The sequence below is a fragment of the Ranitomeya variabilis genome, chromosome 5 (genome assembly GCF_051348905.1).
Source record: "Ranitomeya variabilis isolate aRanVar5 chromosome 5, aRanVar5.hap1, whole genome shotgun sequence".
Taxonomy (NCBI): Eukaryota; Metazoa; Chordata; class Amphibia; order Anura; family Dendrobatidae; genus Ranitomeya; species Ranitomeya variabilis.
The window spans coordinates 220,552,807-220,566,431 of NC_135236.1; the positions used below are offsets into that span (position 1 = coordinate 220,552,807).

The window sequence follows — 13,625 nt, forward strand, 5'->3', positions numbered from 1 at the left end:
CCTAGAGCAGGTGTGGGCAATTAATTTTCTGGAGGGGCCACATGAGAGACCATGACTGTAGTGGAGGGCTGAACCAAGAATTCTGCGCAATGGTAATATTAACATATTGATTTTAATTGTTATAATATTATTTGTATCACTTAATATTGAGCACAATTAAGTATGCTGACATCATCCTATATATCGTATGAGCGCTGCCACAGCCCCCTTATATACTGTACAAGCCCTTACATAGCCCCTATATACTGTAAGAGCCCCCACATAGCCCCAATATACAGTACGAACCCCCACATAGGCTCTATATACACCGTATAGTATCAGTCCCCACATAGCCTTGTATATGCAGCATGAGCCCCCACATAGCCTTATTTCACCCGCTGTATATAGCTATAGATATATATATATCACTAGTAACATATCTCTATTTCAATGATGCTCCTTTTTATTTCCTTGATAGAAAAGGCAATCTGTGCACAAGGCAGGATAATTGTATGTAGGAGAAACAAGCTAAATAAATAAATATAGTGTATACCGTTAGTTAAAATATAGGCGATAGGATTGCTAAAGAGGTTTTCCATCACTATATTGATTAACTTCCTCAGGATAGATCATCGATATCTGATTGGTGAGAGTCCAACACCTGGTACTGCCAAATGAATCAGACCTGGTCTGTAGTAGCCACTTCAGTGTCATTGAGCTGTGTTGTTCCACCCCACGGTGTGTACATTTGGCTGCTGTTGGAGCGGGTAAGTCCTCTTTCACACATCCGTCTTTTTCCTCCCGTCGAAATCCGTCGATTTTTGATAAAACAGGATCCTTCAAATTTTTCTGCAGGATCTTGTTTTTTCCCATAGACTTGTATTAGCGACAGATTGTGAAGGATGGCCATCCGTTTCATCCGTCGTACACTGGATCCGTCGGAAAATAGCGAGCCGTCGAGCTGAGAAAACATTCAGAGGAACGTTTATTTCACGTCGGAAAATCGCTCAGCGATGGGTCCTGCGCTGTGCGTTGTTGGCTATAATGGAAGCCTATGGACGCAGGATCCTTCGCTTACCGTCAAACACAGGAATCCAGCGCCATATCCCGTTTTTTTCATTCTGAGCATGCCTGGAAGGATTTTCTAGTCCGGGAAAAATCACAAATCTCTCTCTCTCTCTCTCATTAAAATTCAGGTATTACCGAATTCGACGGATCCGTCAGTTTACTGGATGCATTACATCCGTTTGCCAATCTTTTTCCAACGTTCGTCGATACGTCGCGCCGACGCATTATGACGGCTGTATCAGGACGGAAGTGTGAAAGAAGCCTAAGGCTGCATGCCCACGATCAGGAATAGCAGCGTTTTACATTACAAGCGCATTTGATGGGATTTATAGAAATCCCATGCCCACTGTGCCTCTATTTAACACTGTGCAAACTCACCCGCGGTGCAGGTTTACGAGCCACAGCTTGTAAATTTCTGTAGCGGAGACGCTTGTCTCAGCTAGGTATTTTGACCAATTGAAAGTCATTACATGCGGTGAATCCGCATGTACTAACAAACAAGTGTGATAATTAGAACGCAGCATTTTGGATGCAGCGAAAATACGCCGTTTCCAATACACTACTATTCCTGATCGTGGGCACGTACAGTGGATCAGTGGGGCTGTTGAGTGTCAGACCCCAATGATTACCTATCAGTTTTATAGAAGTTCAAATCTCTTTAAATCTCATCTAGATGTATGTAAAATTCTAACAATTAATGAATTTATTCTTCTTTTTAAGGTGGTAACAACGCACAATAATGGATTCCCATTTTGATTCTAAATATCGTAATCAAGATTCTGGTGTTCTAAACAAACATAAAGAAGACAATAGAAGAAAAGTAAGAAATTCCAAAAATGTAACAGAAGGTTCCTATGGAGTAAGCATTAGAGTCCAAGGCATTGATGGCCATCCATTTATTGTTCTAAATAATAAAGAACGACATGCATCACACAATGTGTCTATGCCTGAAACAGATTATCTTGCTCAAAGCAGTTCAGTACAGAATTCTGAGAACAGTCAAAATTCCATAAAGGACGTTAATGAGGATTTCCCAGAAAATCCATACAAACCAGTTATTAGTACATCAAATAAAGTGAACTCCTTACGTTCTGGAAATAGCACTGTGGAAATTAAGGATGGACCTCTAAAAACAAACCTGTTAAATTTTCAAAAACATCCTGAGCTTTTAAAACCATATGATCCAAATGGACATTCATTGAACATAGACAATCATAAGAATTCTACAACTACAATAACATTATCTCCAACAGAAAAGGAAAACAAGAAAGATTATATGCCTTTTATGTCTCTACTTAAGGATTCAGCTGTAAAAAATATATCAGCAAACATGGTAGATGGTAAAGACATGTCTTCCAACCAAGAAAACCACAAGAAATCTTCAATCGAGAATATGAGTATTTTAAGTAGTACTAGTGATATTGGTACTTCCGAGTCTTTTACTTCAAGTAGCGGATCACCATATAGCACAAATTCTACAACCATTAATGAATCAAGAAAGACCAGACCCGATGTTCTCCAATTCAGAAGACAAGATTCTGCCGGCCCGGTTCTTGAGGGATCTCGATCACGTAGGTCTTCATGTTCCTCAGCAACTGCAAACTCTTTTAATTCTTTTCAAAAATTTTGGATTGAAGAGCAAGAAGATGCCATCTATGCTGATAATGTTAATCGACATGAAAACCGGAGATATATTCCTTTTATACCTGGAACAGGTCGTGATATTGACACTGGGTGTATTCCTGGCGTTGACGAGTTGATTGAAAAATTTGATTCAAATGTCCCTGTTCAAAGAAGAGGCAGATCAGCCAAGCGGAATAGGATTAATCCAGAGGACAGAAAAAGGGCAAGAAGTGTTGATAGCGCCTTACCTTTTGGCCTTCAAAGCAATACAACTTACCTAAATGAGTTCAGTAAAAATTTGGGAAAATCAAATGAACACTTGTTGAGACCATCACAGATTTGTCAACAGAAATCACACACACAAAATTATAAACTCCCCTTCAAAAGACAAAACACCACTGGAAGCCTTGCCAAGCAAAATGCACCATCTGAAAGTGTCCATAGGCAAAGCTACAGTTCTCTACCATATCGAAAAGACACACAGAATAACAGAGTAATCTCCTTGGATCAAACTGATTCAGCCTCCCTACCAAGACAAAGTAGAAGCAATGGAGATATTACAACAATGACATCCACTCTAAAGTTACAGAAGAGATTTGCTGTCCTGTCAGACGAGGAAAAAAACAGAAAGGTGAATGCACACAATTCAGGTCAAAGTGCACAGGTTAGTGCTAATATTTGCATTTAATGGATAATGTATTTAGGATATTTGCAGTTTTGCTTAAAAATGTATGTAAAGGGAAAAGCCAGCATGATATACTTCAGAAATTGACTCCAGATACTACAGTCAAAATAATTTTATTTTTCCTGGGAGCCGCCGGCTTTCAGTCAAACAGGCATGTTTGTAAACACGCCCCAGCACTTGGATTGACCGGCTGTATGGCAGTGCAGAGCCGGCTGTCAGTCAAAGTGCAAAGGCATGCTTGCAGCCACCAGTCTGTGCTGTGAGCGATGACTGTAGGCACGCCTGTAAGACTGAAATCTGGTGGCTTCCGGTAAGAATAAAGGTAATTTTCTTCCGGCTGCTGCACCTTCAGTACATTGGCTGGACACCTTCATAACATTATTATCCTGAAGGTAAACCCTATATCTGTAGTTTAATAGCGTTATCCGATCTTACAGATTCCCTTTAACTTTAAAAAGTATCTCCACCAAAAATACATAATTTCTTTGTTGTTAAGTGCAGTCTTGGAAAAAACTTAATGACATCTACAATCCATCTCTAAAATCAGGAAGCCAGTACCTGCAATCTTGGTCCTTTTTGAAGCTAGCAAAAAAGTTCTGCCACTGGGCAGAAATCTTTATTTTTATATAGCGCTAACATATTCCGCAGCGCTTTACAGTTTGCACACATTATCATCGCTGTCCCCAATACGGCTCACAATCTGAATTCCCTATCAGTATGTCTTTGGAATGTGGGAGGAAACCGGAGTACCCAGAGGAAACCCACGCAAACACAGGGAGAACATACACACTCCTTGCAGATGTTGTCCTTGGTGGGATTTGAACTCAGGACTCCAGCGCTGCAAGGCTACAGTGCTAACCACTGAGCCACCATGCCTTTCAGTCAGTTGCGATTTTATTCCTCACCCCTACCCGTTGAAGTATTTAAAATAGGGTTCACCCTGATTTTTACTGCTGTTTCCTCATTTCATCTATTGATTGTGTCGGTTTTTTTTGTCAGTGTAGACCAACTATTTAGGCATCATGGAAAGACCCTTACTTTCGCTGTACTTGCAAAAGCACTCAGCTAGCCCTTTCCCATTCCTGTAGTTGCACTGGTTACTCTTGCTCCTCCATGATGCTCCCGCAAGGTACTGATCTAGGCCCAAAGCTACATACACACAGCTGCCAATAGTTTGTTATATGTAGTACCCTGCAGTGTTCTTTACAGAGCCCGATTTAAGAGGATCACACCGCATTTTGTGACAACCAAAATGTGCTCTCTGTATTTTGTGTGGAATAGTCTGTGATTGCTTTTGCAGGGAGAACATGGAGCTTGATGCTGCTGGTGAGAGCATACATTTGGAATCACTTGGTGCCACCTGGCAAAAAAATTGGGGTAGCCACCACTTAACCCCTTTAAAAAAGGAATGCCTAAAGGGCCTATTCCTCAGATTCAGGAGAAACCAACATCTAGGAATTTCATAGACGGGCGAAAGCTATGAATGGCAGATTCAGGAAAAAGGGGTACCCGCAATAAAGTTTGGATTTGGCCCATACATTTGCAGAAAATAAAGACAGATAATCTCTTCAAAGCCAATGAAGACTAAAAGAACGAGACCCCGATAGGGTCACATGGTTTATAGGTACACATGACAGCCAGCATGACTGCCTTTTCCCACTGCCATATTTCATGTCTTTAAGATCATCCACTGTCATCACAATAGATGATATAGCCTTGTATAAATATACCAGCTATAATTTTTGGATATGTGGTATATCATATATTTTGAGTGCGTTCCAAGGTGAAGTTCTAGCATCCAGATGCAAACAGTTACCAAGGGAAGATGGAATGCAGACTTCCTGACAGGTGCGATCGTACGCCGCTGATCCTTCGCGCTCCAGCGTGAAACGCATCCTTATGGATATGTGCAGTGTAATATAGCATACACACTTCCTGATAAGCGTGTTTGTGCGCCGATGATCCTGTGCGCTCCAGCATGGAGCGCTTGTGTGTGGATATGCGCAGTACAATTCTCATGCGTTATTTTCCTTACATGCACAGTGCAGGAAGAGGGGCTCTAGTGTCAAGAATACGGTGCAGGCGCTTTATAGATGTGGAGACTATCGTTGCATTATCTAGGATGTTTCCCCTTCCTAACAGGAACAGCTGTGGTATTCAGGGAGTGGTTTAAACAAGTGGGATATTTAAACAGGGATCCATGATATAAGACACAGAAGTACTGGACATCATGATTTAACTTAAAATTAATCAGGCCTCCTGATGAACTGCACTGTGAAACGCATTGAGGCAATTATCGGAAGAATTGCTTGGATAAGTACTACCCCTTACCGTATATATAACATGTTATCAATTATTTTTCTGGTGCAGTTAGGGGCATATCTGGCCTTGCTGTTTTAAGCGGTCTGTGATATAGTTGCTGGTTATAGGGCATCCTAGGGACAGCCGCCAAGGAGCGGGGGTTCCAACCTCCGCTGCAAGGTAGAGTTTAGAACATTAGATTAAAGTAGTATTTTTTGTCATAAGTATCTTTTTTTCATAAAAATATCTTCAATAGACATATCTGGATACATAACACACCCCTTTGGTTGTTTGCAGACAGTGTTGGGTGCAAATAGAGGGGGGTCATCCCTGTTACACATTTTTTTTTATCTATTGTTATTTCTGATGTGATTTTATGGGTGCACGCAGAATAGGGCACATCAGGGCATGGGGGGGGGGGGGGGGGGGTGCGCCACTTCGATTTCTTAGGGTGCCAACCTCCGCTGCTAGGAACAGCATATATCTTAAACACCGAAATAGAGTGAGTTGGCTTATTCCAGTATTATCTAATTCTATTTATATTTATTGGTGTGTATTATTTGTGTGTGGTTAGTCTGACTTTTTTGCCGTTCATTAATAAAGCATTTATTTTTTTTACAATGGGGCTCTGTATATGTTAGCCCAATATTTTGAGAGCTCTTCCCTCTATACCAATTATTTCAAATTTAGTGCCACCTGGACCCCAAATGTGCTAGAAGCAAACACAATAACCCGGCTGATGTAGTCTAGCTTGTTGTTTTACCTTTTGTTTTATCTCTACAGATATACTAATGTGATCTGCCATCTATAAGATTCAAAATGGCTGTCTAATATAACTGAAAAAAAAATCTATTCTAAACCTACACTTTCTCCTTCTGAATCAAATAAGCAATGTTTTTTTTTTGTTTTTTTAATTTGGCACCTGAACGTTTACAGAGAGCCACTATCCTAACCTGAAGTACATAAGGAAAGTGTTCATGACTTGGTGGGAGAGAACAGACAGCTAGGATGGCTCCTTTCCAGCCGTTGAAGCACGGCCACCTAACAGGCAATAACATGAGCTTCATAGTGCCCTTTCACAATGAACTTTGATAAACTTGGCTGTTATAGAAATCTTGAGCTACTGCAGTGACCCCAATCATTTTAATAAAGGCCTTGTCAATCTCATTAATCACTTTGTTGTAGCCAGTGTACCCAATGACAACTACTAGAGGGCAATATGCCAGCTCGGCAGAATGAGCTTTTCTAGCTCCTTTCTTTAGAAGTGGGATAAATATTTAGGATTTTTGTTTCATGCTATAACTCTAGTCAGTATTGTTGTTTCTACAGCATTCATAGCAATGGTTAAAGTTCATTTTCATACAAATGTTCTAACAGCACCATAGTAGGTTTTAGATTGCTGATCCACATCACTGTTTAAAATATGAAGTCAGTATTCTTTTTTTTTTTTTTTTTTTAAACTATATTTTGGATAGTAAATACAATTTGTGTGTTCTAAATCCTTAGTTGTTTGCAAGATCTGTCCTTGCAGTCATTTAATGGAAACATACATTGTTCCAATGAATGAGAACAAGACCATGTGATTGTAACGTACGTGAACAGTCCCTTACCAGAGAAAATTCTAGTAAGGACTCATTCACACATTAGTTTTATGGGGTTCAACATAAATAAGTCAGTGATTTTCATCAGAGCATCATGAGAATTTCAACAGAAAAAGTTTCAACATCTCCTATCAGTCAGTGAGAAATGGCATCCGAGTGCTGTCCATTTTTTTTATTTTTTAGGAACCCATAGACTTTCATTGCTGAGGTTTGATCCGACACTTGGATCAATATCGGACTTGTCCACATGATTGTGTGTGAACCACTTAGTCCACAAAAAATCACTGACATGTGAAAAGCATCAAAGATTATCACAGGTATGAGAGCTATCTGTGAAAAACTGATGTGTGAATTAGCCCAAACAGTTGTCAGCCATGTATCTGTCTATCAGATGACCAAAACAGATTTTTCTTCAGTGGTAGAAAACATTAAATTTTCCATTCAGTGCCTGCAAACCAAGATATTGTCAGCAAATTGAGACACAATTACCATAAAAAATGTATATGGTAACTTTTAATAAACTGTAGTAATATTGCACTATACAGTCTTGTAAAATTAATATTTTCCTAAGGGTGGTTATAAATCATCAGCTGTCAGACCAAGTAGCCAGCGAGTCTAGAATTTTCTCCCAAGGACTACGCCTGTTTTTATGCAATATGTCGATCGGTCTACCTCTACAAGCCAAAGTGGAGAGACACTACCAAGCGGCAGTTCTTGCTCTCGTGGACCCGATAAAACTGTGTTTCCTGGATTGTCATTCGTACAACGTTCCCTGGAAAACGCATTTGTTTACTGGGAAGGACGGGAGGATGCTTGTAAGCTGGAAATGTGGTGGCTTCAATTTAAAAAATTTTTACTTTTGGGTAAAAACACCTTTTTACTACTTGGGCAGTTTATTAATATTGTCTAGGGAATTTCTTTGTGGCTGACTTCAGAAGAGGTCTAAATGGCCCCTAAAGTCACCTGGAGAAGGGAGTGCAGAAATGTTTTGGTTTGAAACATTCTTTAAACCTGTCATACCAGTATGACATCAATACTGACACAGGAGCAAATTCTATGCCGTGGAAACCCATTAATTTGAGTGACCAATATTCTTCAGTGTATTAGAGAGCATATCCTTTTACAGCTTCAAAAGTGTCTCGGGTGATGAATATGTCCTAAGTTACAAAGACAGTTCTTTAGACCTCTTTTATTTCAGGTTCTCAAAAAAATTGGAGTAGAACCAGAAAGCAAGATGCAAATAAAGGGCAAAGTAACGTTTTGCCTCATTGATAATTTTGCCCACTTATGACAATAATACAGAAGAAAAATAAATAATGAAATCCAGGACATTCTGTGTTGTGGTGACTACGGGCCACACTTATTATTCAGTTCATTTATCTTTTCCTTTTCATTAAGGTGAAAAGTACATCAGTTAAAAGTCCCATGTAAAATTGTGCAAAATTTAAGTAAAAAATTGTGACACTTTTCTTCTCACTCTAAAACAAAGTTAACAGATAAGAAGTGATTATAGCCAGGATGTACTGTCAGACTCTTATTAGAGGCACAAAATTAAAGGTACAACAGTACACCCACCCATAGCGGGCTCAAAGACCACCCAGTCTGTTAATACAAAGTGCACAAGGCATGTGCCATTTAATAAATAAGATGCAAATCAGGGCAAACCACCGACTCCGACTCCTCCATTTCCCTGACTTCGACCCCACAGCACTGGTGACTACTGAGCATGTACATAAAGTGCAGCACAGATTCATCTCAACTATAACCTCACAGCACTGCCTCACTACTGAGCGTGTGCGGTATATAAAGTGCAGCACAGATTCATCTCGACTAAAAGCCCAGATCCTTAGATCAGGAACAGAACAGACATTTATAGGACATTTCATAACTTTCCCAAATTATTATGAAGACATCTACAGCACATCTTGCATTGTACTACTGAACCTAATTTATTATATATCTTATTAGTCTGTCCATTTTATACCGACTCCATAAAAATGGACTCAGACTCCACAGCCCTGGTGCAAATCTCGACAAGTGTCCTCTGAAATATTATTGGTTCCCAATATGTATTTTTCCTCTCCCGTCTTTACACATCAGTGTTAGCAGGTGAACTCTTTACAGGTCTTTTTGGGAATTGTCACTGAAGTACAAGATTGAATAAAGTTCACTTATTTTATCATATTCATGATTGCTTTTTTTAATAAAAGCAAACAATCTTCGTTCCAATGTGGCCTAAGGGGACAAATGTGCACTTTGTGAAGGTGTTTGTAGTTCTGGGATTAATTCTGCTGCACACTAGGGCAGTGTGTGCCTTCCAGGCTAGTTACAAGCAATACAATTGCAGGAACTGGTTATTCATGGTTTTCTGGAAAAATGGAATACAATGTGTGTGCAGTTCAGCCAGGGATGTAATAGTCCAAGAATATAGCTGCACATTATATCCATTGAGTTGTTATGTCACAATGAAGAGTTTTACCCTACTTGCATAAAGTGATGTTGCGCCGTCAGGGTTAAATTCTTCAATGCAAATAAGTTGTGTTTTGAGCAGAAGAATGAGGATAATAAGCACTTTTATGTTGCCTGTGGTCACAAATATGGTATGATTTTGGCTTATTGATGCTGATGAGGCATGAATGACAAATTCTGGCCCACGAATCTCTTAACTTCTGGTGTCCCCAATATGAGGCAGAGATGATGTCTCGCCAGCCTTGGCTAATCAAAAGCCTCTCCAAGGACGGCCTAAGATAAGAGATTCTATAGGCCTAGCTGCCAGGTACTACTGACCAGGACCTTGACCAGAGATCCACTCATCTCTAGTACTTGTGTGTGCTCTCCGTATCTGAGTCAGATTGCACACTGACCAATGATATTATATAGGGCTGTTCAAATGACTAAGTCCATCCCCAAAAAAATCACAGCATGCACTAGTCTCTTCTAGATTTCCTATTTGACTCTCCTATTAAAATCGGATACAGTACAGGTGACTTGTATGTGATCCGATATTTTTTTTATGCACCCATAGACTTTATGGATACCTTGCAATTCTTAACATACGACACTGAATTTGGTCTTCTAAATAATTTTTTAATGTTGATGTATAGAAACTGATGCCATATGGATGAAAAAAATGAAAAAAAATGGATGGTATACAGATGAAAATAGTCATATTTTTTCCTGGATGAAGATTGAAAGATTTTTCATGCTCTTGTCTGAGCCTGGCGTAAATTTAGGTCTTCCGCACAAACATTGCTTTCTCTAAATGCCCAACATCACTGATTTTACTACACGTATTATTTTTTATTGACTTTGGAAGAAATATGTTCAACTCTGATTATATTATCATTATTAGGTACATGATTGTGAGATATAATAATGTGATAATTGGCCAAAGTGGTGAGCGGCATTTCGCCTGCACGGTCTGCCATTCCCTTTTAAAGAAGCACTCCCACTAAGTTTGTAATTCATTAAATGTGTGTATGTGCATGTAATATGCCGTGAGTGTATTCTTGCCCACTGCTGCTCTCTCCGGTGTCCAGCTCCATTCCACTTCTCTTCTCAATGATGTCAGAGCACTTGCGACTATCCGGATCATTCTATGTGTGAGCCAGAAGTCTCTTTTACAATGAAAGCCTACGTAGGCTCGTTCTGACTCTCCATAGACTTACACTGTGAAAGCCACTTCTGGGTCTCGCAGAGTGCAGCATGACTCGGACAGTCTGCAGAGAGGTGGCGTCACTGAGAAGAACGGTCCTGGACACTGGAGAGAGCAGCGGTTGGTGAGTATATTAACACACACTAGATTACATGCACATATACACAGATTTAATAAATAGAAAACTTAGTGGGACGGCTTCTTTAAGGTGCATTTGTTAAATAGAAAGACATAACAGCTGTCAATCACATTATTATTATTATTATTCATTTTCATAGCGCCATTTATTCCATGGCGCTTTACATGTGAACGGGGCAAATATAGATAAGTACAATAAACATGAGTAAAACAAGGCACACACAAGTACAGGAGGAGAGAGGACCCTGCCCGCGAGGGCTCACAGTCTACAGGGGATGGGTGAGGATACACTAGGTGAGGGTAGAGCTGGTCATGTGGCGGTTCAGTAGACTGGGGATCACTGCAGGTTGTAGGCTTGTTGGAAGAGGTAGGTCTTCAGGTTCCTTTTGAAGGTTTCCGTGGTAGGTGAGAGCCTGATGTGTTGGGGTAGAGAGTTCCAGAGTATGGGGGAAGAACGTGAGAAGTCTTGGATGCGGTTGTGGGAGGAAGAGATGAGAGCAGAGTAGAGAAGGAGATCATGAGATGATCGAAGGTTGCGTGTAGGTAGGTAACGGGAGACCATGTCACAGATGTATGGAGAAGTCAGATTGTGAATGGCTTTGTATGTCATTGTTAGTGTTTTGAACTGTAGCCTCTGGGCAATAGGAAGCCAGTGAAGGGCCTGGCAGAGAGGAGAGGCTGGGGAGTAACGGGGAGACAGGTGGATTAGTCGGGAAGCAGAGTTTAGGATGGATTGGAGTGGTGCCAGAGTGCTAGAGGGAAGGCCAGAGAGTAGGAGGTTGCAGTAGTTGAGGCGGGAGATGACAAGGGCATGTACTAGTGTTTTTGTTGTTTCATGGTCAAGGAATGCACGGATCCGGGAAATGTTTTTGAGTTGGAATCGGCAAGAGGAGGCAAGGGCTTGGATATGTGGCTTGAAAGAGAGGGTAGAGTCAAGGATCACCCCGAGGCACTGAGCGTGCGGGACCGGGGAAAGTGAGCAGCCATTGACATTGATGGATAGGTCGGGTGGAGGGGTAGAGTGAGGTGGGGGAAAGATGATGAATTCTGTTTTGTCCATGTTCAGTTTTAGAAAATGAGCAGAAAAGGATGAAATAGCAGACAGACATTGTGGGATTTTGGTCAGTAAGGAAGTGAGGTCCGGTCCAGATAGGTAGATCTGCGTGTCATCAGCGTAGAGATGATATTATAAACCGTGGGATTCTATGAGCTGTCCCAGGCCGAAGGTATAGATGGAGAAGAGTAGGGGTCCTAGAACTGAGCCTTGGAGAACACCGACAGACGGGGCGAGATGAGGAGGTGGTGTGGGAGAGGGAGACACTGAATGTCCGGTCTGTTAGATATGATGAGATCCAGGATAGGGCCAAGTCTGTGATGCCAAGAGATGAGCGAATCCGTAACAGGAGGGAGTGGTCCACAGTGTCGAAGACAGGTCCAGGAGGAGGAGGACAGAGTAGTGTCGCTTGCTCTTGGCGGTTAGTAGGTCATTGGTCACTTTAGTTAGGGCAGTTTCAGTTGAGTGATGTGTTCGGAAGCCAGATTGTAACCGGTCAAAGAGGGAGCAGGAGGAGAGGTGGGAGGACAGTTCAAGATGGACATGCTGTTCCAGTAGTTTTGAGGCATAAGGGAGAAGGGATATCGGGCGATAGCTGGACACAGGATGGGTCGAGGGAGGGTTTTTTGAGGATAGGTGTTATTGATGCGTGTTTGAAGGATGAGGGGAAGACACCGTTTGTAAGTGAGAGGTTGAAGACTTGTGTTAGGTTTGGGATGAAGACTTTTGCGAGGTTAGGGATGAGGTGGGACCGGAGCGGGTCAAGAGTGCAAGTGGTGAGATGTGATCTTGATAGAAGGATGGAGAGCTGATTGTCTGTCATGGTGGAGAAGCTGGCTTTGGAACAAGGCTGAGAAGTCAAGAGGAGGGGCTGCGGGCCAAAGCTTTGTCTGATGTTATCTATCTTCTGCTTAAAGAAAGAGGCAAATTCTTCAGCTGAAATGAGAGGGGAGGGAGGAGATGCTGGGGGACAGAGTAGAGAATTGAAAGTGTTGAAGAGCTGTTTAGGGTTGTGAGTCAGGGAGGATATGAGAGATGAGAAGTAAGTTTGTTTTGCGGCAGTGAGCGTGGACTTGAAGCTGGCGAGGGACTGCTTGTATGCAGTGAAGTGCTCAGCAGAACGAGGTCTCTTCCATCGCCTTTCAGCAATCCTGGAAGCTTGTCTCAGTTCTTTGGCCAGGCTGGTTAGCCAGGGCTGCCTGTTGATTCTACGAGTTTTGCTATGCATGAGTGGGGCGGCCGAATCGAATGTTGCTGTTATTGTGGTGTTATAAAAAGAGGTAGCAGCATCTGTCATGGAAGGAAGCTATGTCTGTAAGAGGGAGAAGGGACTCGGAGAGTGATTGTAAATTGAGGTGTTTGAGATTTCTGCGAGGGTGAGTGAGTTTGTGGAGTGGAGGTTGCGCACTAGGAGGGGAGAGAGAAGAAAATGTCAGTAGGTTGTGGTCAGACAGGGGGAGGGGTGAGTTAGTGAGATTAGTAAGGGAACAGAGGCGGGTGAAGATGAGGTCCAAAGTGTGG

At 41.6% G+C, this 13,625-nt stretch overlaps 1 protein-coding gene across 3 annotated transcripts in view; it reads left to right on the plus strand.

The window, feature by feature from the left end:
* The window catches only part of CGNL1 (cingulin like 1), a 156,097-nt gene that overhangs the window by 46,235 nt on the left and 96,237 nt on the right, over positions 1 to 13,625 (plus strand). For 2 of the 3 annotated variants that reach the window (XM_077263817.1, XM_077263818.1), the window contains exon 2: positions 1,768 to 3,334. In XM_077263817.1, the coding sequence (XP_077119932.1) occupies positions 1,787 to 3,334 (1,548 nt within the window). In that variant the 5' untranslated portion in view covers positions 1,768 to 1,786. Of the gene's footprint in view, positions 1 to 634; positions 747 to 1,767; positions 3,335 to 13,625 lie in introns of those variants that run through there. The other variant, XM_077263819.1, reaches the window with a different exon arrangement.